The sequence below is a fragment of the Sciurus carolinensis genome, chromosome 19, assembly GCF_902686445.1.
Source record: "Sciurus carolinensis chromosome 19, mSciCar1.2, whole genome shotgun sequence".
NCBI classification, from domain to species: domain Eukaryota; kingdom Metazoa; phylum Chordata; class Mammalia; order Rodentia; family Sciuridae; genus Sciurus; species Sciurus carolinensis.
The window spans coordinates 13,727,056-13,752,576 of record NC_062231.1 but is presented as its reverse complement, the minus strand read 5'-3'; the positions used below and the strand labels follow the sequence as shown (position 1 = coordinate 13,752,576).

The following is a 25,521-nucleotide window of genomic DNA, read 5'->3' as shown; positions in this document are numbered from 1 at the left end:
TTCTTTGTTTCCATCATTAACAAGAGGGAATATCTAAAGCTTGAAAACAGGTCAGCCCTGAGCCCACACTGGAAAGCAGAGGGTCACCATATGTGTGCAGGGGACCCACAGACATGCAATACGAACAGGGCGGATCCACGCGCAGCCAGGCCTGTTTACAGATCACAGATCATACGTGCCACACACGCACAAGAGTCTTCCAATGAATGAAAACGCTGAGACTAATATAATTAAAATTCCTACTGCCGCTAAATTTGTAGTTTTTGTCATTATGTATTCTCTCAATGAATTTTTTTTTTTCCAGTACAACCGTCACCATATTTTTGGCATTATGCAGGGTCCTTATTCCGCAGAAGGGACGGGAAACGTCATGTCGCTCCTTCTGGAACTGAGCTGCAATTTCTAATGGAACTGATGAAAACCTCAAAAGATCACCCATCTCCCCACAGCCACAGAGGCGTCAACATGGTTCTGTTTGCTTTGCTGTCCTTCAGGGATGACTTGGGATGGCCGGGGTGAGGACTAGAGAAGGATAGGACAGGGAACATGACCGCTCAGACTGTCCCACGCTGGCCTCCCAGGGCTGACCCAGCCACCCTCAACCTGCCTCGAGGCTTCCTGGCAGATCCCTCCTTCCTTGTGCTGGAAGTGGGACCCACTGCTTCCGACACCCACCTTAGGAAGGTGAGGGTAGAGGCCACCCACCAGCCCAGGTGGGAGCAAGGACACATTCCTTCCAGCTGTGCCTGAGAGAAGCAAACAGGAAAAGCAACTCGGCCCGGGGAGCTGCTCACAAGCTTCCATCCATCAGTCTAGAACAGCGCCCGGCACACAATTGTTTTATGTATGAATCAACCAAAAAGCAAACAGATTCCTAGGCACCAACAAATCTAAGAAAGACAGAAGCTCCTGAAGCCAGTGAACCAGGGCAGCATCAGCTCTGGGTCCCAGCAAAACCCAAGCAGGACAACCAAGGGAGGGTGTGAACAGCAGAAAGGAACGGTCTACAAACCCCTCCAGCTGCCAGGCCTTCTTCCCTCCTTCCCGATGGTACACGCCACCCACCGGTCATGACGCCATTCAAACCCTCTTGAAGGCTCACTCTTGAGTTTCTAAGCCACATGTTGCCGTCAGTTGCTGGAAAATCGCATAAAACTGAAGAACTGAAGAGATTGGATGCTTTGTTCCACTGAGGAGAGAGCTTTGCGGCACAATGGTTGTGGACAAAGATAGGGACACAGAATGACAGCTATCCTCAAGGACAGCCACAGAGCTTCTCGGGCACTGCCAAGGATGGCCCCAGGGAGGCAGTGACCATCTCCAAATTATTCTGTGGACTTTCCCCTCTAATACGGTATTTATTCAGCACTAAATAAAAAATAGAAAGCTCGGTTTTCTTTTAAAGTCACCCTCCTCCCCTGGCTGACCTCAGAAACTACTAGCCAACAAGAAAAAACATCCACTAAATTATTGTACAGCTATGCTAAATTTAAGTATTGAGTTTACAAAGTGATTAAACATTCATCTAATAAAAGATCTGTAGGCATCCACCATAGATCCTGGGGATTGAGCCCAGAAGCGCTCTCTACCTCTGAGCTCCATCCCTAGTCATTTTTATTTTGTATTTCGAGCCACGGCCTTGTGAAGTTGAGGCTGGCCTGGAACTTGAAATCCTCCTGCCGTAGGGTTCTGGCCTCCGCGCCCTGAAGACCGCTGAGCTTTTTGTGTTTCAAGCTACTTGAGTCTCCTCCACTAGATCACTCCTCCCAGCTGAGCATGGAAAATAAGGGATTAACATGGGACAGATTCTAACATCCATTCCATGGAACAGAAGTAGACCATTAGTCTTTGGTTTTGAATATTTATTTCTGTACTGTGGTAGGGTAGACATAACATAATATTCACCATTTTAGTGTGTTGTTCAGTGTTGTGCAAACCGTGAACATATCATCCATCTTCACCTTTTTCCATCTTCCCAAACTGAAACTCGGAGGGCTGGGGAGATAGCTCAGTTAGTAAAGTGCTTGCCTTACAAGCACAGGCCCTGGGTTCGATCCCCAGTACCGCAAAAACAAAAAAAAAACAAAAAAAAACAAAAAAAAAAAAAAAAAAAACTGAAACTCGGCCCTCTGTCCACAATGAATGAAAAGTCCCCACTACTCCTCTCTGAATTTCACTACTCTAGGGACTTTTTTTTTTTTTTGCTTTTTCTTTTCTGTAGGGCTGGAGATCAAGCCCAGAGTCTTGTACATGCCAGGCAAGTGCTCTACCGCGGAGATCCACCACAGCCCTCTCCCCGCGCCCCAGTGCTGGGGACCAAACCCAGGGCCTCATGCATGCCAGGCAAGGGTTCTACTTCAGAGCCACGTGCCCAGCTCGGTATTTTATTTTCATGACTATTCTACTTAGAACAGTCCGCATGTCCTCAGGGTTCACCTGCATGGTAGCGGGGTCAGAATTTCCTTCCTTTTTAAGGCTGCGTGACACTTCATTGTGTGGACAGGCCACATCTTGTTCATGCAGTCACTGAGGGCACTTGGGCTATTTTTCTCAGCCACTGTAAGGCTGCTTGAGCAGAGGGGCACGGATATCAGAGTCCTGACATCCATAATTTTATGCCATGAAGTGGAACCGCTGGGTCACATGGCAATTCTGTGTTTAGCTTTCCGTCCTCGAGTGTTCTGAAAAATCAGTGGTAGAACAGGAGGCTGGAACGACTGGACGCGTTTCTCATTCATGCTTGCCCCTGACCACCAGAGAATAATACAAGGTCCCCCAAAGCATGGGTCTGGCCCACAAGATCAGCAGAAGTCATGGGCTGTTGTAAACCCAGGCCCAGTGGGTCACGAGAGCGATGCTCGTGAATAACATGCTCATTTGACCTAAAAATGAAACAGACGAAGCACATCCTCCACCGGGCTCACCAAAGTCAGCGAACCCGGGACGCGCAGGGACTCCGCAGTCACTAATGTTGTAACCAACAGCCAGCATTTGGGAGACTCACAAGCCACATATTTGCGGTTCTTGATTCTCACTCTGAGCCTGTAAAAATGACTTCAAGTCATCCGCGGTGGCTGACGCTCATAATGGTAATCGCTACCATTTGCACGACATCAGTGGACACTTGACGAAGCGCTCTGCATCCCTACTGTCCGCAGTAGCCTGCCTGCAACCTGCCACTCCTCCCAAGGCCATGATGAAAGGAAAGCTCTGGGTGGAGCTGGGCGCACGGGGACACCTGGCTCTCCAGGTCAGCCCCCAGCCCTCCACACTGAATTTACCTCCTTTCAGAACAAGGAGGGGAACCGAGGGTGGGCAGTTATTTCACAAGTCACACAGACCCGAAACAAAGCGCTCCTTTTCCATGACATGAAAGACCTCTGGCCTGAGGGACCACATGCGGGGGGTCAAATGGCTGAGGCCAAAACCTCCAGACCCCAAGTGCAGCCAAGCGATTTTATTTCCCTTGTAATTTTCTTTAAGAATAAATGTTAAACCAAAACAGCTCCTCCTGGAGGAGATCCTGGCAGCTAGACTGACTGTCCTGCCTGGATCCCAGCCACTCCAACTACACCCCATTGTCTGGGGGCTGTCACGTGAGGGCCTAGCAGGGCCACCTCAGCCTCCACCTGAAACTGGGTGACTTCCACCCATTAAGGAAACAACCCTCCCAGCGCCCCACAGGCGCCTCTCGGGAGGACCCCTCTGCAGCAGGGCTCTGATGGGGACGAGGAGCTGGCTGGTGGGCAGAGGAGATGAGAAGGAAGATCACGCTGTCCCTCCCGAGCGCGGTCGGCTCTGCTCCCAGCACTTGCTGCCTCCCAGTTTAAATTAATTACAGCTGAAAATACAGGGTTGCCATCTGGTTTGAAAAAGCAAGGAAAGGGGAATGAAATGAAAGGGCTTTTGGTACTAACCTCACTTTAATCATTGCCAAAGAGCATGAAGACAGCCCCAGCGTCCTCCCACAAGAAGGCCTTGGGCCTCACAAACTTGGCAGGCAGGCCCGTGGCGGGAGAGGCGGCGCCGTCAGAATAAGAGTCCCCCGAAAGCGGGGTGCGAGGCAAGGGGCCGCCTGCCCTGCGTTGCAAGGGAGGCATCCTGAGGGCCCTGGGAGAGGGTGGCAATTCCTGGGAGGGGCTGTTTACCACCCAGGGCATCTCGCCAAAACGTGACATGCATCATTACAGTTCCATATTGTGAGAAAATAGATCTGCTGTCAGAAGAGAGCAAGCCATTTCCTCTTTCTTTGTTTCTTCTTTTTCCATAACATAAGGCTTTTATAAAACTAAAACAAGGCGAAACAAAACACAGGAGAGGAAGTTGCCGTAGAAGCAGCCAGACCCGGGAATGGAGGACGCATGCGAGGCTGGGGCACCTCTGCAGCTGGCCCGGAGCAGGAATGTCAAAAATCCCCCCCGTCCGTCCTCCCTGCAGGCCCAGCCAGTCCCCATTCTGGATGGAGGAAGCTGCTTCCCTCTGCTTCCCGCCCACGGCAGAGGCTGGATGAGAGGCTCTTCTGTTGGGAGGGCAAGAAATGCCGACTGCAGGCGTCCAAAGGAAGAAGCTGCCACTGCCATCCTAGGTTTGTCTGGAGGGGCTGTAGGTGGGCACAAAAACCTGCCCAGTCTGCAGATTTCTGAGGCGCATGCCCCCACCCCACGAGCATCAGTCAGACTCTGCCCACCTCCGGGTTCCCTCTGAGCCAGGAGAGCATCACACACTACAGGTGTGCCTGAGCCCCGAGGCCCTGGGGTCCGCACCGGAATCAACTCTGGTCAACCACTTTCAGGTCACTTTCATAAACCAGGAGACAAGATAAAAGCACCTTCTGAAAGGAGCACATTTTCAACCCAAAGAGTGGTGGGATGTGGTCTTCCACGCCCTGCTCCGAGACTCGTCTGTAGCAACGGTGTCCACAACATCCCGGCTCTCGGGAGTGTGACTTTCTAGCAAGTGCTACATCTGTCAAGCCACAGGAAACACCTGGTAAAATGGTTAAATAAAAACAGAATTTCAACTTTTGATTTCAGAGGTTACTAACAGTACCCAACAGGGACCAAAGACAGACAGGTACTCTAAGCCCAATGTGAAGTGGCCTTGGGGGGAAGAGGGAGAGAAGAAGCCGCCCAGGAAACAAACCCTGCAATCCCTGGCCGGTCCTACCCTCAGCTCCACCCTGTCGCCCCATCACCCTGGCCGAGACCCTCTCAGCCCACAGGAGTCCCTCCTCCACCCGGGGCGCCTCCATGGCCTCCACGCCTCAGTGCCGAGGACCGGCCAGACATTCAGGAGAAGTTTGGGTAAATGAACAAATTAAGTAAAATACAAACAATAAGCTTCTTCACTCCACAGTGAACACGTATTAAGCATATGTGATTATCCCAACACATTTCAACCCTTTACAGAACATTTTGGATGACTTTTCCATTAAAGTAAAGATTTAGCTATGTGACCACATCCAAACAAAAAATATGTATATGTATATATGTATAATTTCAAAAACAGTAAAGTTGGAAAGCAAATCACATTGTTTTCCTAACACATGTCACAATCCTTAATATGAACAGTTGTAACACACTGACAGAAAGACAAAGGTTCAAACTGGATGGTTACAAAGAATAAATGCATAGGCCAGTGAGGATACGAAAAGATCACCCACGCTCCCCAGGAAGAGCAAACAACCCCCCTCAAAAAAAATGAGCGTTTCCCCCATGAAACTTGCAAAACTTAAATAAATGATAGCAGTCACCTCTGGGATGATGCAGAGAGAGGCAGACGTGCACAGTTGCTGGAGGGAATGTTAATCCCTCAACCTTCTAGACTCGGAGCTGGCAGGATGTACCAGCAAAAATAGAAACATCGGATGCCCTCTGACCCAGAAATTCCTCTTCCAGAAAAATGGGAAATATGAGCTCTGAGCAAGGATGGAGATGTTCAAAGATCTTCTACAAATGACAGCAAAACCCTGTCAACAGCCCAAATCTCCCAACTTGTTAGCAAGTTCTTTTGGTTACAAAGCAACACAAAGCATGGCTAATGAGCTTCAGAAGGAAAGGGGGGATTTGCTGGAAGGATAACTGGGATATTTCTTGGAAATGAAAGAGGAGTTGATCAACCAGTCTTGGGGAAAAATGAGCAGAGGGGGTGCTGCCTCCTCCCCCAGCAAGGAGGAAAGCCCAGCACCCGCTCCAGATTTCCCCACCCAGCCACCATCTTCCAACCGCAGCGCCATCAAGGACCGCTTCCCGCAAGTCCCGAACTCCTGCCATCAGTTCTGGTTACACATCAAATGTGCTGCTCGGCGGTCAAGACTTCCCCCAAAACACACATACGCACTCTGGTCTTTGGTCAAGAGCTACATCTGAGCTTCAGATGAATGATTAATCAGGAACACAGGAAAGCAGCCTATTGGGGTTTGGTTGTCATTTCTCAGGTCTAGGGAAAAAAGGAAACTTTTTTTTTTTTTTTTTTTTTAAGTAAAATGGTCAGACGTGATGACTGGAAGTACAGATGGACTTCTGAGGTAGTAATAAAATTTTACAAAAGGTAATTACAGTTATCTTAGAACAGGTGGGAAACTTTAAACTTATTCCATGTATCCTCAGCCAGCTGTGTCCATGTGACCTATTTCAACCTTGTCCCCTCTTTCTGAACTCACCTGTCCCACCACCTAATAGCCACACAAAAATCTTAAATACCTTCTCTCTTCAATCACATGTAGATGGGTCCTGACTTAAATGGTTCAACTTCACAATGTTCCAACCTGACCATGCTGAGAAAGCAATATGCAGTCAGCGGAAGCCGCACTTGAGGTCTTGGATTTTGTTCTCTTCCTGGGCGAGGGGACACGTGGTTCAGTCCTTCCTCTGGTTGCCCAGCAGTGCCGCAGATCCCAGTCGGCTCTCCATCTCGAGGGGAAATGGCCGACACTCCACAGTGCTGAGCTGCTAAGCCGGGGTCTGCGGGAGTCAGTGGGACTCGGTGCATTTTCAGCTTATAATGGACTTCTCCGGACAGAACCCATGTCAGAAGAGCAACAGCCCGGCACCACTGGACCAGCAACCTCCTGCCCTCGGCCCGGCTGGTGCCTGAACAGCAGAGCTCACAGGGTGCTATCCCCCAAAGGGCTGTGTCTGGGCACCCTCAGCCCTTAGGACCCAAATCCACCAGCCCCTTCCCCCAAAGTGGAGAAAACCATCCTAGACAAAAGGTCACAGAAGGCAAAAGTAAATGCACTGAACCCTGAACTAAAAAGAATTAGCTTTAGAAAGAATGAGCAACCATAGAAGAAAGGATTGCAGAAAACACCAGCTAGGTACCTTTGGGGTGCGCCTATAGTCCTGGTGCCTGGGGAGGCTGAGGCAGGAGGATTCCTCGAGGCCTCGAGGTCAGGAGTGCGAGGTTAAACTGAGAGATATGGCAAGGGCCTGTCTCAAAACATAAAATCACATAAGATCACATCGCTGCTCATGCAAGTACAGGAGGAGGACGACGTGGCATAAGTCACCAATGGATGAACCTGGTGAGGGACGCGCCAGTGGTCACTGTCCACAGACCTTCGATATTTCTGTAGGTGTGAACTTTTTCCCAAACGAAAAGTGTCCGTGCGGAGAGTGAGGGTGGGCAGGAGGACGGCAGGGCAGGTCGCCACCAGACCCCACACGCGTCATTCAGAACACCCTGGCTTCAAGGGCAGGCCACATGGGATACACAACAGTCACTTTGCTGGGAACCCCAGAGACTTCCAAGAGCTGACACAGGATGTGGGCAGGGACCTGAGCCAAGGAGAGACGCGACACCACCAAGTCGATCTTAGCCTCACCACCCAGAGTGGTCACCAAGGTGCATGAGGGTTGCTCGTCACACGGCTACCTCCACAGCCAGCCTGACGGCCTGGGATGGCAGCGACTTCCATCCGTTCTTTCAAACCTGAACTGTGGCTAAGGAGGCTTTCCAGGGAAGTCCAGGGAGGTCATCTACTGGGAAATAGTACTTGGTGATGGAGTCTGGGACCAGATCATCAAATCATCAAAGGTCACGCAAAAGAACATGGATTTGGATTTTATTTTGAAGTCAAAAAGGAGCCACAGCCCCGGCCGACTGATAAGCTAGGGAATATCCTCCACACGGGCTCAGAAGAAACCCAGCACGGAGGTACTGTGCCCTCCAGCACCAAGCTGCAGCCTGGTGGGACTCAGTACCCAGAGGACGCGGCCAACCAGTGCACCTTTCTGTCACTCAAATGGCCTGCTCAGGAGCTAACGGCCCAACTCACAGGACATGCTGTCACGTAAGCAGAAAGAAAGCAACACGGTAACGGCCCTGTGAGGAAGCACCTGAAAGACGCTTCTGCTCGGCCGGCTCTAGGTGGATCTGAGACACCAGAAGCGGCTTGCACATGGGCACTTATCTGCTTTCCTAGGAGGAGCACATCTCTCTTTTTTTTTGAGACGGGGTCTCACTGTGCTGCCCAGGCTGGCCCTGAACTCCTGCGCTCAGACAATCCTCCTGCCTCAGGCGCTGGGATGCAGCTGTGCACCACCGCATCCAGCCTCACACCTTCATGTTGGGTGGGTTTCTACCCAGAGTGTTCTGTCCACCTCTCTGCCCCGTGAGACTCACTCCACTGTGCCGAACCCCTCATTTCTATACACCCAGCCTTAAGTTCTCCCTGGGGCGGAGCCAGGGCGCACATGAAAAAGAAATAGATGAAAAAAAAATCATTTCATTCATTCAATAAGCTCTGAGCCTTGCTGCTCACTCAGCCTAGGTAACAGCACTTGATCCCAAATAGGAACTGCCGGAGGGCAAGGGACGCAGGCTGCAAACTGCACTGCGGGTCCTGGGGCTTTCCAGGTTTGTTTTGAAGAGCAGGGTGGGCACGGACGGGCACGGGGAAGTGGCAGTGGGGCACTCTGTTCCAGCAGGGATGGAAATAAACATGAGGCTGCCCCGGGTGGGGGGAGGCACACCGAGTGCACCAAGGGTGCCACCATCACGGGACTGGAAGTGAACACAGGGCTGCTCTGCTGTGCACACCAGGCGTCCTCCCAGAAGCTCCTGGGTCGATGCAGGAACGTGCAGAGGTGAGAGGATCAGACGGTGAGAGCTGTGACCTACTCAGTCCCCCTAGGTTGAAGGGACTGATTGGGTGGTACCTGGAGGGTGGGGCATGGCTGGAGGGAGGTCCCCAGGGGTGTGTCCTAAAAGGGCTCATCTCTCCCGGGTCCCACCCCTTCTCTCTCCGCTTGTGACCCGGCTGAGCAGCTTCCTCCACTGGGCCCTTCCACCATGATGCTCTGCCTCACCTCAGGCCCAGAGCAATGGAGCTGGCCATCTCTGGACTGAAACCAGGAGCCCCAGATAAATTTTTCCTCCTCTAAATTGCTTAGGTATTCTAGCAATGCAAAGGCTAGAACGCTCTCCGAGGACCTCCTCTCCTGGTCCACTGTTGATGCAGCACCTAGTAGGTGCTGGATACGGAGCCAGGTGGAAGGTTCCAGACCTGAGCAAGGCTCTGCCCTGGCCTAGAGGAGCCATGGTGAATGGGACAGTTGGGCACACAATTAGAGCAAAGCACCACTGTTTTACACGAAAACGTGTTGATCTCAAAGCCGGAAGAATTGCCATTTGCCAAGAGGAGGGGGAGGGGGCAGGGCCCCTTGGCCAGGCCACAGCCCAGGGAGGCGCCTGCCCAGTGCTCTCCTAAAGCTCCTGGGAGCCATGGAAGGATTCCAAGCAGAGAACAACATTTCAGGAACTTTCTTTTGATGCTGAAGTGCCAGAAAGGAGGATGCTGCACTGAAATGAGGTCTGAACTGTGACCCAGGCCACTGCCTATGCAGAAAACAGTTAGCAGTCCAACTGGACAGGGCGTGGCAATGTGACCCACTGAGACACAGGGCAGAAGAAGGGATGAGGTGGCCCCAAGGAAAGCAAAGAAGAGCTGTGCCAATCATGAAAATGAGGGACAGAAGCCCCAGAGCAGGTGAAGTGCCAAGAGAAGAAACAAGGAACTCCTAAAATCAGTTCTGACCAAGCGGCACTGAGTCTGAGGTACACAGACCACACCTCCAAGGTGGACAGTCACCTGGCTAAAGATCCCCAGATCCCCAGACCTGTCAACGTACAGTGGTGACTCTAGCCACAAGTTTGTAGGTGACATCACTGGAAGGGTCTGCACAGTGAGAAAGAGCCCTGGGGAAGGTAAAAATGACCAACACTATGGTTCAATGTGGTTTGTCCCCACCAAAACTCATGGTGAAATCTGACGCCTGTGACACTGGGTTGGGAGGGAAGGCCTTGAAGAGGAATTAATGATCGTCTCCAGAGCCTGGGTTAGCTCTGGTGGGAATGGACTTGTCCTCATGACAGAAATCAGGTCCCCTCTGTCCCCTCTTCTCTTCTGCACGTGTCCACTTTCCCCTCTACTTTTTCCCCATGTTATGATGCAGCATGAAGCCCTTGCCAGAAGCAGCCACCAATCTTGGACTTCCAGTCTCCAGAACCATGAGCTACATAAACTTCTCTTTATAAATTACCCAATCTCAGGTATCTTGTTATAGCAATGGAAAACAGACTACAATGATGAATCTGCAAGAAGTGGCCGAAGAAGGGGAACCAAAGGAAAGAAAAATGGAGACTATCAAGACAGAGGAGCTCAAGTATATGGAATTGAAAATGTCTCCTGAATCTGGTGACTAATATACATCACTCATTGTTTAAGTCAGCTTTTTTGCTGCTGTGACCAAAAGACCTCACAAAAACAATTTCAGAAGAGGAAAAGTTTATTTTGAGGCTCACAGTTTCAGAGGTATCAGTCCACAGATGGCCAACTCCATTCCTCAAGGCCTGAGGTAAGACAGGACATCACGGCAGAAGAGTGTGGTGGAGAAAAACTGCTTAGGACATGGCACCAGGAAGTAGAGTGAGTCCCCTCACCAGGACAAAATTTAAACCTGAAAGTCATGCCCCCAAAGACTCACCTCCTGCAGCCACTCCCTTCTGCCTACAGTTACCACCCAGTAAACAACCCCGTCTCTTCGCCTCTGGACTTTCTCGCATTGTCTCACACATGAGCTTCTGGGGACACTTCATATCTAAACCACAGCAGTCGCGAGTGCAGGGAGAAGTTTCACTACAATCCCTTCCTCTAAGGACATGGCATGCATAACAGCACTGGAGGGGAGTGGATACGGAGAAGTAATCTATTCTCCAGAAATAGCTGCAGAGGAGAGAAGTTGAGATGGAAGACAATCACACTTAGGGTCAGGGAGAGCAGGGTCTCGTGTTTCTTCAATTTCTCTGGCCTCAGTGGATTTTACCAAAAGCCCCAGAATTAAAGGTGACACTCAACAGTCCCAAGTCAAGAAATTATGGCACCATTTCATTTTAATAGTTAAGTTTTAAGTATCAGTGTTTTGTGAGTCTGAAAATTTATAACAGAATTTTAAAACCAAATAGAAATGTGTTTTGTTTGTATGCTCCATGGAATATTAATAATAGGTCTCATGAAAACGGGATAAGGGCTTCCGTCTTCCTTGGCTCAGCCTGCCAGAACAAATACCACAGCCCTGTGGCTTAAGTAACAGCTGTTTGTTTTCTCACAGTCCTGGAGGCTGGGGTCTGAGATCAGGGAGCCAGGATGGTCAGGGTCTGGTGAGGGCCCTCTGCCTGGCTTTCAGATGGCCCCTTCTCTCCGTGTCCTCACACGGTGGGAAGACAGTGCGCATGCTCTCTGGTGTCTCTTCCTTGAAGGGCGCTGCTCTCAGGACCTCAGCTAACCCCCATTACAGCCCAAAGGCCTCCCCTTCAGAGACCATCCTGCTGGGGTCAGGGCTGCAACAGTTTGTTACAAAGATACGACTCGACTCGGTGCATAATGGATTCTGCGGCCAATCACACTGGAGACACTGGGCTGCACGACCTTTCTGCGTGTGGGACTGACTTAGCAAACTCTATAGCCTATTCCTTGACAGGTCAATGACTTGGACATTTTAGGGGAGCAAAAAGGGTTCAGTCTCAGACTTCTAAAATGACCTGACCTGACAATGACAAGAGTGGTTCTATTCCTTCCACTTGACCTTGACCCAGTTTCTGAAGCTGGTTTCTCTTTCTTTCTTTTGGTGGCGTGGGATGGAACCCAGGGCCTCACACTCTACCAAAGAGCTACACCCCGCTCTCCCCCAGCCCTCTGGGGTAGGTTTCTAGGTGGATCCCTTAGGTGCATTTCTCAGGCCTCTTCAAGGAAGGGCAGGCCAGAGGTACTATAAGGAGGGGCGGAGAAAGGTAGGGAAGCCGGCCTGCTCCTCCTAGTCTGCAGTGTGTGTTGCCTCTGCTGGGGCAACTTGGATCCAGAATCTGGATCCTTGTTTGGTGCGGTTTCTAGCTACTCTAGCCCCCAGCACATTACAGTCACATTAAGCTCTCTAATCATGCTTTGGAGACTATCAGTGAAGAAATTTCAAAATGTAGTGTGTGTGTGTGTGTACACACATGCTGTGTAAACCCAGAGACATGGCAAAGCAGAAAGAGTCCATCCAGGCTCTGCTGCTGATGAAATAAAAGCGACCCAGCCAGGGAACTGGGCTCAGAAGCCACCTTGCTGTGCTCCAGCCACACAGGGTCCCGGCACGTAATGGCTTTACAAGGCAAGTCCTAGAAGAAGGGACCATGCACACCCATGCCTGGGCCAAATTCTTAGCATCAATCTTTCTGGTGAATCCTCAATCAAATCTTTTAAGGTATTGGGAGACAGCAGGTTATACCCTTTCAGGACAGACGGGTTTTGTAGTGTATTGAGAAGATGTCTGTGATGTCACAGGCCACTGTCAAGACCAATCCTCTGAGTACCCGAGAGCTGCCCTGTGTCCCCAGGACAGTGGCGTCCTGGTACAAACAGCACCAGGGGCTCAGAGAAGCCGGCAGCGCTGAGGACAGAAACCCTGTGCTGTTCCGTCTCCTCAAACTCTGAACTAACGCCCTCAACTCAACCCTTCCATCTAAATATACTCCGTTTTCCAGTTTCAGTGCGTGCCCGTAGAGGTGACTTGACTCACCCTAACGAACGTGTCCCCCACACCCGTCATGTTCCTTCCCAGCACCCTCTGCTGAAAAGGCAGTTTCCTCAAGGTTCTGGCCCCACTTCTATGACCTTCATGACCCAGATCAGAGCTGCGGACGCGAAACGGTACGTCCCCACACAGCCCAGAACAGACAAGCAGATGACGGGGTTTTGTTCTGTCCCGGATCCTGGCACCCTGGCATTTCTTCATTCGATATGTTATTTGGCCAGAAAAATGGCAGGAGCAAGATGGTGAGCTGCCCGTGCAGCTCTGGGCAAAGACTCTTAAGGCAGAGGCGAAGCCTGCTGGGAAAGGCTGATGTCAGCTCCCGGGGGCACAGCTCCCCGCCAGGATAAGGAGGTCTTTGTTTTCAGCTCAACTGTGAAAATGAGAAAATGCCTCTAGCCTGACAAACAAGAAACCCACACAGCACAGGTCAGGCCTGCGACCTTTATTTAAAGGTACCACACTCTGTTAGCAAAATGCTTCCATGACACAGGGAAGCACCAGGAACCGGCTAACTTCAGCAGAATCAGCCAGGCACCCCTCTCCCTGAAGTGTCAGGGGCGAGGCAGATCCCATAGCAGAGGACCCTCCACCCTGCCTCCCTGCTGATTAAAGACCCGGCTCCCTTAGAATTCACTTTTGTAAGTAAGGACACATAAGTGATATGCACTGGGGGGAGAGGCTAAAAGAAAGAAAGAAATCCTAATTTAAGAATATTTTGGTTTCTGAGTTACTTAGGGTAACTAAAAATAAGGCTGTGAAATGTCCTCTTAAATTCACAGGACACTTTCGGGAATACCAATAAGACTGTGTATGGAAGTACAGAAGAACAGAACGCCAGGCGAACCCTTCTCAGGCCTGAATGATGCCAAGGAGGGTGTGGCAGAGAGGAGCGGGGGAGAGGGAGAGAAGGAGGGGGGGAGAGGGAGCGGGGGAGAGGGAGGGGGGGAGAGAGAGAGCAAGAACACACGAGTTTGAAGGATTATGTTCAACAGTCCAATTTATGAAATCTGGAGAAGGTGGGGGGGGTGTCTTCATATGCTTAAAACAAATTTTAAAAAGCTTCTTTCTGAATATTTTAAACTAAAGTCACTACAGACTTGTGCAACTAAAAATTGTTAGAAATTTTAAACAAGACTCTTAAAACAATTTAAAATGCACTTCCCTGAGCATACAGAAAACTCTTATTTGGAGCTGGACAAGTCTCTGGGGCAGAGTACCTGCCTCACAGGGACAAGGCCCTGGGTTTGATCCCCAGTGGCACCAAACAGATTGGTAACACTCCTTGCTTGTTCTTACAGGGTTCTCACCTGTCCAAAGACGCCGTTTCCCTCTCTTTGGGGGACACTGGACAGCGACTCTTCCTTCCCAGTCCCTGGGGGAACCATCCCAGGGCAGGGAGGATTTGCAGAGCTCTTAATCACTAATGGGACCTCCAGGCCCGCATTTTGCCCCCCATCTACCCTCGTGCATGTAGCCTCTCCTCACAAAGTGACAGCCCTTGTGTCCCGAGAGTGCTTAAACTGGTGCCCATCCCAAATCATATGGCACTGAGGTCCTACATCAAGTGACCAGGGCAGTTGGTTGTGTTCACTGTTAGGATAAATGGCCCGGGTGTGAAGCCTGGACCTGCCTACTAGCAGCCAGAGCCTCGGTGTTACCATCTGTACGGGGACACCAATACCACCCACGTCACTGGGCTGGGAGGCCAGAATGAAGTCATGCCTGGGAAGCACAGGACACTGCAGGTATACAGTAAGGATTCAATGGTTGCTGTTATAATAAGCCCTTCAGTGCGCTAGCATGCAGGAGGTCCTGTGTTCAATCCCCAGCACCTCAAAATAAAATTCCAAAAAATGTAAAATGAACCCTTGTTCTGAAGGCCTCTGGATGCTGAGACTTAAGACCCCTCTCCGTTCTCAGTGATGGGAAGCCCACTTCTCTAAGGCTTACAGAGCACACCATTTGGCCTTCTTCTACAAATGACTACTACTGTTTACCTTGCAAAATCCCAGTTGCTCGTAGGGTCAAGATATTTAAAATAACCTCAGCTTTTCAGTTTCCTCTGGCTCAGTTTCAGCGTGACATGAGGAACAATTTCCTTCACTGTCATGGAGCTGGTGAAACAGTCTCTGGGTGATGTACACACAAATGCAGCCAACTAAGGTGCTGCGAGCCGAGCAGCAGGAGCCACCCATGGGAGCACAGCAGTGCCACCGCACGTCTGTGCACAGACCCAAAACACTGCAGCCACCCCAGAACATGTGAGGTACCACGTATGTAATCAGCCCCACTGCAAAAAAATAAACAAAACCTACAATAAAACCTCAAATCCCATCTTAGCCAGTAATCATTTTTTTAACCAAGTTTCCATTATATGCTCAGTACTTGATTTCAAAGGCTTCCTCCAACCTTTCTGGCAAAATCAAAGAATTACTGGTTTTGAGTTCACCTGGTTTTCCCTATTTTTCTCTTCCCCCTTATGGAGAAAAGAAGCGGGGTGGGGCGATTACCGCTGGGATAGGTAGGTGAAGAAAGCAAAGGAGAGAGGAGGAGGAAGGAAAGAAAAAGGAGGCGTGAAGGAAACAGAAGACCCCAAGATCAGAGAGGGCAGACCAGATCTGGCTACACGGGTTTTGTGAAAGAACTTCAAAGGAACGGCCACAAAGCACAGACCAGGGCAGCGCGTCAATGAGCACCTCCAGCGGGGAGGGGTGCCCCACCCGCCTTCCTCCTTCCTTCCCTATGGATCCAACGTTCTGGGGCAGACACAGGGGTTAGGGCACAAGGCTAGTGACCATGGCTTTGATCCCAGTGGGAACCTCTGGGCCACATGGGGCAACTACTTTGCAAGTACAGACCACTGATCAAAAGGAGGCGGCCACTCCTGCTGACGGAGTCTCACCAAAGCTATTCAGCCCTGGCCTCAAGTGCTGAACACATGACGTTCTAAAGCTGCAGTTCCATAGGTAGGACACAGCTGTGGCATCATTAAGTGGTCACAGGTTTGGGGGTCACGCACAGCAGGTCAATCCCAGCTCCAACACTTTTGAAGCATTGTCCTCTTACAGCCTCAACATCTGCTTCTGAAAAACAGCTGATACATAAACAGGCAGACAGACGGGCAGGCAGGTAGATGAACAGACAGGTACTGTGAAGGTTAAGCGAGATGCTGCATCTTCAGGGGTTCCAGCAGAGGGCCAGTCCACGGCAAGCACTCAACGAATGTTGCTCTCATGAGTGACCAGCCGGCCGAGCACTGCAAACCTCGCAGGTGCAAACCGCCCCACTTCTGAAGGGATCTGCTCTTCTCCAGAGCGCTCCCCAGGGCCTCCAGCCAGTCAGCCTGCAAGTCTCAGACCCAACATGAACTGTTCTGCCACATCGGTAGTTGGCCCTCAAGAGTTCTTTTTGTGTTGCAAACACGTAAGAAATCACACACGGCGTCGCCTGCTGCGGCATTGTTAGTACCCTGAAGTACTGGGCGTTACCTCAGTGCCCAGCACAGGGGACTTGGTGGGATGAACTCTGGCAGGCAGAGGCAATGGAGGGGGCTGGAGGGGTGACCAAGAACCAGAGCTGGTGTGGAGAGGTCTGGGACACGCTGTGAGCGGAAGAAACGCCGAAGTCCAAAGGGGTGTGGACAGTCGGCTACCTCGTGTGCAAGGAAGAAAGGGGGGATATTCGTGTATCTGTTCTGTTTACCAGAAAGAAATGCAGGGAGGGGGGATTTCTGGGGTGGGGGGAGCAAAAGGAGGGCAAGTGACCAGGAAGGGGGTGACACATGACTGAGTACCCTAATAAAATCCTCTTTTAGAAGTAAGTTGATGTTTTACATGTTCGAAAAATAAATAAATAAATAAAGTGGACAAGATAGTGGTGGGGGGCAAAATCTAAAATTCAATGCAAATAGAAATAAGTGAACTTCCCAAAGCAGAGTGTCTGTTGGAAATAACAGTCCTGACAGGGCCGGGCCGTGGTGAGCGAATGAGGTTGATGCCTTTGGTATAAGGAGAAAAATAAAATTGCTGCAAATAAATACTGAATTTATTTCAGTAGGTCTGTCTTTCAAAGTGGTGTGGGCGCAGCGATTCTGGAAGGATTCCACGTCTGTAGGAGTAAGCCATACATGAATACGTTGGTGTCAGGAACATGGGTTTTGCTAGTGAAGAAGCAAGATGCGCACGTGGACAGGGGGCAGGAGAGCACCAAGAACCGCAGAGGCCTGGAATCCGAGTACTGTGAACTCATGATTTCCCAGTTCTTTCCAAGGAAAGGTCTAAAAACAGCTCAGTTCAGCAGGGCTTCCCCCAATGGCAGCGAAGCTCTGTATCTGTGCTGTCCAATATGGTCGCCACCAGCCTGGGTGGTTACTGAGCTTGAAATGTGCCCAGTGCAACTGAGGAACTGGATTTTGTTTAATTTAAATGATTTATTTTACAGCACTGGGCAATGAGCCCAAGGCTTTGCATATGCTAGGCAAGTACCCTACCACTAAGCCACATCCTGGGCCCCATAATGTTTAATTTTAAGTTTAAACCACCATCCGTGGCTAGTGTCCATCATATTATACAACCCAGGTTAGAAGCAGTGACACCATGGTAACACACCTGCCCTGACCTGGGCTTCTTTTGGGGTTGGTGTGTGTGCATGTAACTAGGGATTTAACCCAGGGGTACTTTATCACTGAGTTACATCCTAAATGGCTGAGGTTGCTCTTGAACTTATGATCCTCTTGCCTCAGCCTCCCAAGTGGCTGGGATTGTAGGTGTGCGCCACCGTGCCCCAGACCTGGGCTTCTAAGTACCATTTCCCACCAAAAGGAACCAGGGTTCCCTGCAGCGATGGGTCATCCCAAGGCCAAGCAGATAGGTTAGAAGGTGAGTCTAGAATATCCAGTTTGCCACAAAAATATGAAAGTACTCAAAGAAAACAACAAAAACAATGGCAGCATGAAGCAAGACTGCAGGAGCCTGGGAAGGGGCTCAGAGAGAGCTACACCCACTGCACAAAAATGGGTCCTTAAAGGCCATGTGAATCATAGGCAGACAGGAGGAAGGCAGCTCTCCTGCTTACCACGCAGAGCACAGCCGTGAAAAAATTACTTATTGACATTTCTATGAGAGTAACCCCACCCCACTCCTGCCCTATCCCATAATCTGTTTTCTTTCCAAATGTCAGATAAAGTACTTTTCAACTCCCAATCATGTTCCTAGCACTTTTTTTTTTCTTTCTGGTACTAGGGATTGAACCCAGGGGTGCTTAACCACTGAGCACATTCCCAGACCTGTTTTGTATTTTATTTAGAGACAGGGTCTCACTGAGTTGCTTAGCATCTCCCTTTTGCTGAGGCTGGCTTTGAACCCAAGATCCTTCTGCCTCAGCCTCCAGAGCCACTGGGATTACAGGCTTGTACCACTGAACCCAGCTCCTATCACTTTTCTTAAAAGTGTGTGTGTATGTGTGTGTGTGTGTGTGTGTGTTTCTTTCTCAGGGTCACCATATTAACAAGATTCAAATGACCGAAGTTACAGGGATGAAGGAAGAACCCAGCAATTCTAATTTTCCAGGTGGTAGAGAATCACTAAGCAAACTTCTCCTTTCCTCCCCTCCCCTAGTCACAGCGGATGAAATTCTGTCACACCCTGCTGCTTCCTAGCCTGGCTCAGAGCCACTCCAGGGCTCCACTGCAAAACAGCTCCACGGGATGCTTCCAAACCAAAGGGGACCCAACTGATGCACCTGAGACCCTCTTTGCTAGCTACCCAAACTGTTTTTCAACAACACTCCCTTTCCCAGAATCATGGTCATTTCTTTAGCAAAAAATAAACAAAACACATTTTCATGAGACGTCATTAACAGATTCTAGGAAGATCAAGTACGCAAAATCGTTTTGTAATTTTAAAGAGACAAATATACACGGATCATTCTTTTCCAAGCAGATATGAACTCGTGGCTTATTATAGAAAACTTCTAAGACGTGAAATAAAAAATATCATGTTAGAGGTCACAGGGGCATACTTCATCAAATCACATGACAGTACTGACCAAGCACCCTACACTGTAAGTCAGTCAGAGATGCCACATCTTTTCAATTCACCTGTGGACTCTGTCATTAAGCTCTTAGAAAACACATGCAGAAACACTCGTGTGTCACTGAAATTAATAATTATGACAGAGTCAACAAAGGGACACCCAGCACAAACTAAATGCACACCAATCACTTTTCCCACTTACAGTTCAAAAGCCACCCAAAATGCACACTTAAAAATGGTTAAGATGCTGGATGCAGAAGCTCACACCTGTAATCCAAATGACTCCAGAGGATCTCAAGTTCAAACCCAGCCTGGACAACTTAGTGAGAACCTGTCTCAAAATAAAAAATGAAAAAGTCTGGGGATGTTGCTCAGTGGCAGAGCATCCCTGGGTTCAATCTCCAGCACAGCCAACAAAAAAAAAGTTAAGATGATAGATTTAATGATGTGTATTTTACAGGGAGACAGGGGTGGCCAAGCATGCCTGTACCCCCGGCAACTCAGGAGGCTGAGGCAGGAAGATCAAAAGTTCGAGGCCACCCTCAGCAACTTAGCAAGGCCCTGGGCAGCTTAGCGGGACCCTGTCCCTAAATAAAAAATAGAAAGGACTAGGGATGTGGCTCAGTGGTTAAGGACCCTTGGGTTCAATCTCCAGTACCAAAAAATAGATAAAAATTACAATTTAAAAAATGAGGAAGGAGCCACCTAACTGATGTGAGCACAGGGGTCTGGTAGAATGGGGGTGCTATTGTTTCTTCTTTCCTAAAGTTCTTCATAATGGTGTCATGCATGAATTGCACACAAAATTTAACAATTCTATTATTTACTCTTAAAATTATGTATAATATCATCACAGACCTATACTTCATGGCCATATTTGTAACCAAGCCAAGGAGTTATAGAATCACTTTCTAAGAGTTTTCACATTCTGATAATAACAATATCTAAAGCTGAGTGTTTGCTGTCTGCTGGGTGCTGTACCAAGTACTTAAAATAATCCTCAGGGAAGGTTCTTTTATACTCCCACTGAAAGATAGAGAAGGCGGGATCTGAACGCAGGCATTTAGACTGAAGTGTACACATCTCAAATATCAAATCCTCCATTATTACCAACATCTGAAAAATGGAAGCGTTCATAAAAATAAGAGCTGCCATCAGGTGAGTGCTGCCCTTGGTCAAACTCCCTGCATATTTTAACTCTAATGCTTAAAATTAAAAATTAAATTTTAAAATTAAAAATTAAAAATGCTTCCTATTTATTACCCATTATCACTGTCATTTTACAAATAAGGACATTGAGCTCAGAAAAACCAAGGCACTTGTCAAGGCGTCACGGCTGGCAGGTGGCAGAAGGAGGACAGAAACCAAGGCATATTTGATGATAAAACGTCTTTACCAAGCTGATTCTTCCTTCCTTTAATTATAAAACAAACAAAAGGAACTGATAAGGTTTAGGAAGAGAGGATGGGGGAGAATGAGAAATTCCTAGTCACAGAAGGACGGACTCCAAACAGTCCACAGACCAGGCCTTAGACCAGGAGCCTTTCCAGTGTGCAGAGCGGGTTGTTTTGCAGGCCTCGCTGCTGCTGGATTCCTGATTGTAGCAAATTCCAGGGCTCCAGACTGCAGGCTCAGCCTCTGACTAACACTGCAGTGATTTATTTGAGGATAAATACCTCTGTCAGTGTCTTATGACTGAACACAACAGGCCAAGCAGATTGGAACGCGTGGAACGCGAGGCTGCCTGAGCTCTGCAGCCCAGGCCACCTCCAGCCGCGGAAGCGCCCTGCCTCCCAGGAGGAAGCCCTCAGAGTCACTGCCTGGCCCAAATAGCGACATCCTTGGGAGTCAGATCTGGGCGAGACCAGCCTCCTGGACAATTACAAACATACACTTGCACTGGTTGGAGGGAGGGGCAAGCACAGGACCTGTGTACCCACACTACACCGCTCCTCTCCACAATCAAAGCGACTTCCCCACGGCTGACAAGACACCAGGCTCCGATGGTACCAACCCAAAAAGGTACACAACTGCCACCTGGGACTCTGCCAGGCAGCTGGCCAGGTGCCTCCAAATCCTGAAAACATGGGGAAAGCAACCGGCTCCCTCTGAGGGGCGAGAGTGAAGAAGAGACCTCGGGGGTGGGGTGCAGGGCAGAACGTGGTGCTCAGGACCAAGCTGCTGACAGCTTGAGCTTCAACCCCTTCATTTTGCAGACAAGCAAACTGAGACCCAGGGAGTTGAAGCAATCTGGGTCAAGACAGTGGAGCACAGGTGTTGGTGACGGAGGGGAGGCTGACCCCCAGGCCTCCAGGTGCCATGACCAGTTCTCTAACCACTGCTACAGGCTAAGGGCAGCTGGGATGAGCAGCCCCTGGTGCTGAAACACGGAAGGCTGGCTCTCCCTCCCCGGGAGGGTCTCCAGTTCACACCAGGAGCACCGAGGTGAGAATCACTCAAGCGCGCATGTCAACATGTAGGATCCAGAGCCCAGTTCAGATGCCAACCTCACCTTCTGCTTCTCCAACACACAACGACAGTCACTGACATCAATTCTCCAGAAACAATCAGTACATACAGAAAAGGAAAAGTCAAGTTTTTCCAGACACAGGCCCCTGGGAGCTCTCAGAGGATCTTCCCTTCCGTGGGGGAAACACACCAAAGGTGGACCAAGCCTGAAGGAAGGAAGACGTCATCTCTCCACCAGTTACTAAAGTCACTTGAATATCTTCTTGGCAGAGGAGAGCGATTTATCTTTTCCAGAATGTACCCTTTATGAACAATTTAAGAAATAACTTTATCATCAGCAAAAAGTTGTACAAGAAATGGGGCCCCAGCCTCGGTGCACACAAGCCCCAAGAAGGAAGGAAGGAACTCACATGTGGGGGTTGAAGATGCGACTCATCTTGGAGACGTGGTCGTTTTCACAGTCTAGGTCCTCGTCCCCAGGCTCCATGCCGAACTTCCTCTTGCTTGGGCTGATGGGGGGAGGGCCGGTGCGGTGGCTGCTGAGGGCAGAGGCCACTGGGAGGGTCTGCATTCTGGGTTCTCCCCTGAGAGCAGCTTCACCTATGTAGTGAGAGAGAAATGACGCTGTCACCAGGCAGGACGGCCCCCATCTGGGTCCCCAGGCTCCCCTGCCTACCCGCCCGGCCCCTTGCAAAACTGCTCCCAGTGGAAAGTTTCTGGCAACGTGATGGGCTGCCTGCCATTCTCAGGACACGGTCTGAGCCCACGTCCACTGCCAAGCATGGGACATTTGACATCAACGCGGTTTTCCAGCACAGTCACTTTTGAGGGCAGAGTTTAAAATGAGAAGGTGCAATAAAGCAGTAGAAGGGAGGAAACCAGTATTTACCACCAACAACCTCAAAAGTTAATTTAAAACATGAAAGGCCCCTCGACTCCCAGGTATTCATCTCCCACCTTCAGGACCCCCTCCCTGAGGTCCGCTAACACCATGCCAGCTTCCTTTTCTGGTCTGTTATGCTTTCATGATATTTTTGATTTTTTTGTTGTTGTTGTTTTTGTTAAGGACAAGGAAAATGTATGGGCTAATAGTTCACATTTGTCCCTGAAGTGAAAAGAAAGAAAAATACACTGTTTAATGAGGAATAAACACTTTATTCCTACAGTACTCTAGAATTGCCATGGGAAAATACGATGCCATTATCAAGCACCAAGTCTCAGCATGTGACCTGTCACAGTGCAGAGGTACCGTTCTCCAAACGCTCCTCAGAATCAGGCGCCCAAATTATGGTTCTGATTTTGATATGTTTTGACATCTTGATGTTTTCTAAAACCCCTGTGTTAAGAGGCTTTGTACTAGATGGTAACTTTGTGTCTCGTTTTGAATCAAAGCAAGCGTGAACTTTCTCACTGATAACACTTTCGTACCTTCTAAAATTCGTCAACAAGAGTAATGATGATTTCAAGTGAAAAAACGTCAAACTCTCCAAGTCCTGCGGGGGCAGGCTCTCGGTTTTTCGCACATAAGAACTCTTCTGTTGTGCAACACCTATTGGTCTCTGAGGCCTGACCAATTCTGTTTCACTTGGTCACAATTTGAGAGTAATATTAGGATAAAGTCAACTTCATCTTAGGCCCTGTGGTACCTAAGAAAAGAAATCTCTGTCCGCCACCTCTCCTTTTCATATCGTCACAGATGTGTCGACGGCTTTAACAGTCATTTGCTTCATACACACATGACAAACAGGGTTTTGTTAGGGAAAGGAAGGAGGGAACGGCCTCTGAGTATTTACCAGGAAAAATAAAAACTCTGCCAATTTAGTCAGCAAGATATAAACTCACAAATATACACTGACCTATAATACACCTCCAGGCATGGCTTCTTATAAGGATTCTGGCCCCAAAACAAACTGGAACTTTCCATTTTAAACGAAATACTTGAAAAAAAAAAAAAAAAACTACTCCTGGGCTAGCCTGCTGCACTCAAATTCAGTACGATTTTGGTCAGCTACCACTACTTCCCACTGGTAACTATTGGTTTATTTAAAAAAAAAAAAGCAAAGATATTCTTTATACCTTTGTAAATGAGAAAACACTCCTTCCAAACATCCCCCTTTTTCTTGTCCTCCTCCTTCCACAGAGAGAAAAGACAGTGCTCCCCCAGGCAAAACTTCCATTACCCAGGCAACTTTCTGGGAAGCCCTGATGATGGACCCCCAGGAACTCAGCAATTGCAACCCACACCTCAGGTCACAATGGCCCAGACTGACCACGCTGTGCCCAGCATTTCTCAACACCCTTGGCGGGGAGTCGAGGATGTGGGGAGGAGGCAAGCTCTGCATGGACCCCTGAGCTTTGGCCACCATTTCATCAGCTGCCTGCTGGGTAGCAACAGAAATTGCTATGGAAAACAACCATCACGGCAACACATTCAAAACTGTCCAAAAAAGGAGCCGGTCATTCATGACACCAGCACACACACTGTGGCATGGAAAGCAAAGGCTTGTGGGTGAACCACATTCCCGTTCCACTCTCCAGGGCCATCCTAGTAAAATTCCCGTGCGTGTTTGCATTTCCAAGTTCATCAAATGGATGGACTGCTTAGTTTTAAGACTGAAGAGAAAAAAGTCCATAGGAATTCTCAGAAAGCACTGGAGATTCCTAACCAGTGGGTGGGGCAGGGCCTACAGGTGGTACCCTGGAGATGACCCTAAGAGATGATAGGCAGGAGCTCCTTGTAGCACATCAGCATCTCAGAGGCTGTTCTGGAAGGAACCTGGTGAATACTTTGCTGGGGATGCAGGAGGTCTTGGGTTCAATCCCCAGCAAACACACAAAATAGTTATTTTAGGAAAACTGAACAGATAATTTGGTCTGGGGGTGTCAAGACATTTTTCCACCCTGCTCTTCTTGTACACGCTTCTGCTCTCTGGATCTCCAACAGCTAGGGCCTGGTCAAGCTAAGACTACCAGCCCTTAGAATGAGTGATCCAATTCTTTGAGCCATGGTCCCGTGGTCCTGTAATCAATCAAGTGACCAACCAACCAACCAACCTTTACCAAGAAATCATTACGTATGTAATTTTCAACTAACCCAGAGAAACCAAAAGTGTGACTCTCGAATGTCATATGTTGGAAAAACACAGGTGATCCTGTGGTCAAACAGATTTGGAAAGCATGAGATGAAACAACCGTCACAGAGGTTTCTTAATGGCACGTCTTCTCCTCTGTCAGACTCTAAGACAGAAACCCTGCAGAGCAGCTTCCACACAGCCCGCCCCATCCCCCATCATTCTGTACTGTCCCCTTGAGCCATCTCCTAAGACAAGGTCCTTAACATGTCCACCCGCCCTATCTCCAAATGCCCAGCAGTGACAGTCTTGATATGTCCAGGAATACCACCCACCCCTCTTGAGCCCTCAAATTTTTAACCCTAGAAATTGAACTATACAGTCGCCATTCCACAAAGAACTCAAGGTCCAATGGCCACATCCTTACTCAGGCTCTGGCCTCAGGCTCCTTTTATCTAAAATCTGTGTATTCTGCAAAGTCACTCAAAAGCCACCTCCTTCCAGTTGTCTTCCTTGATTCCTCAAGGTCACTTGTCCTTCCACTGACCACCTACAGAAATTCATCATGCGGGTGCTTCCCTTCCTGCTTTGTTTTGTCCTCCTTGAAGAAGGGAGCATTTTATTTAGTTTATGTACCTGTGTGTACACCACAGATGCTCACATGAACAAATGAGCCAATGGGACAGGCAGGTGACAGATTTTCAGGTTATATTAAAGATCTAAGATGCCACAGGATAAGGAATAAAGATCTATTTAATAATATATTTACATGAAGAACTCTTATAACTCAACAAAAAAGGGGGAAATTAAGCTGGGCACAGGGCACACACTTGTGACCCCAGCGACTCAGGGAGGCTGAGTCAGGGTGATGGG

The 25,521-nt window shown here is 49.2% G+C and overlaps 1 protein-coding gene across 6 annotated transcripts in view; it reads right to left on the bottom strand.

Annotated features, from left to right (window-relative positions):
* The window catches only part of Vgll4 (vestigial like family member 4), a 139,638-nt gene that overhangs the window by 13,678 nt on the left and 100,439 nt on the right, over positions 1–25,521 (bottom strand). For all 6 annotated transcript variants that reach the window (XM_047535013.1, XM_047535015.1, XM_047535014.1 and 3 more), the window contains one exon: positions 21,988–22,177. In XM_047535013.1, the coding sequence (XP_047390969.1) occupies positions 21,988–22,177 (190 nt within the window). The remainder of the gene's footprint in view (positions 1–21,987; positions 22,178–25,521) is intronic.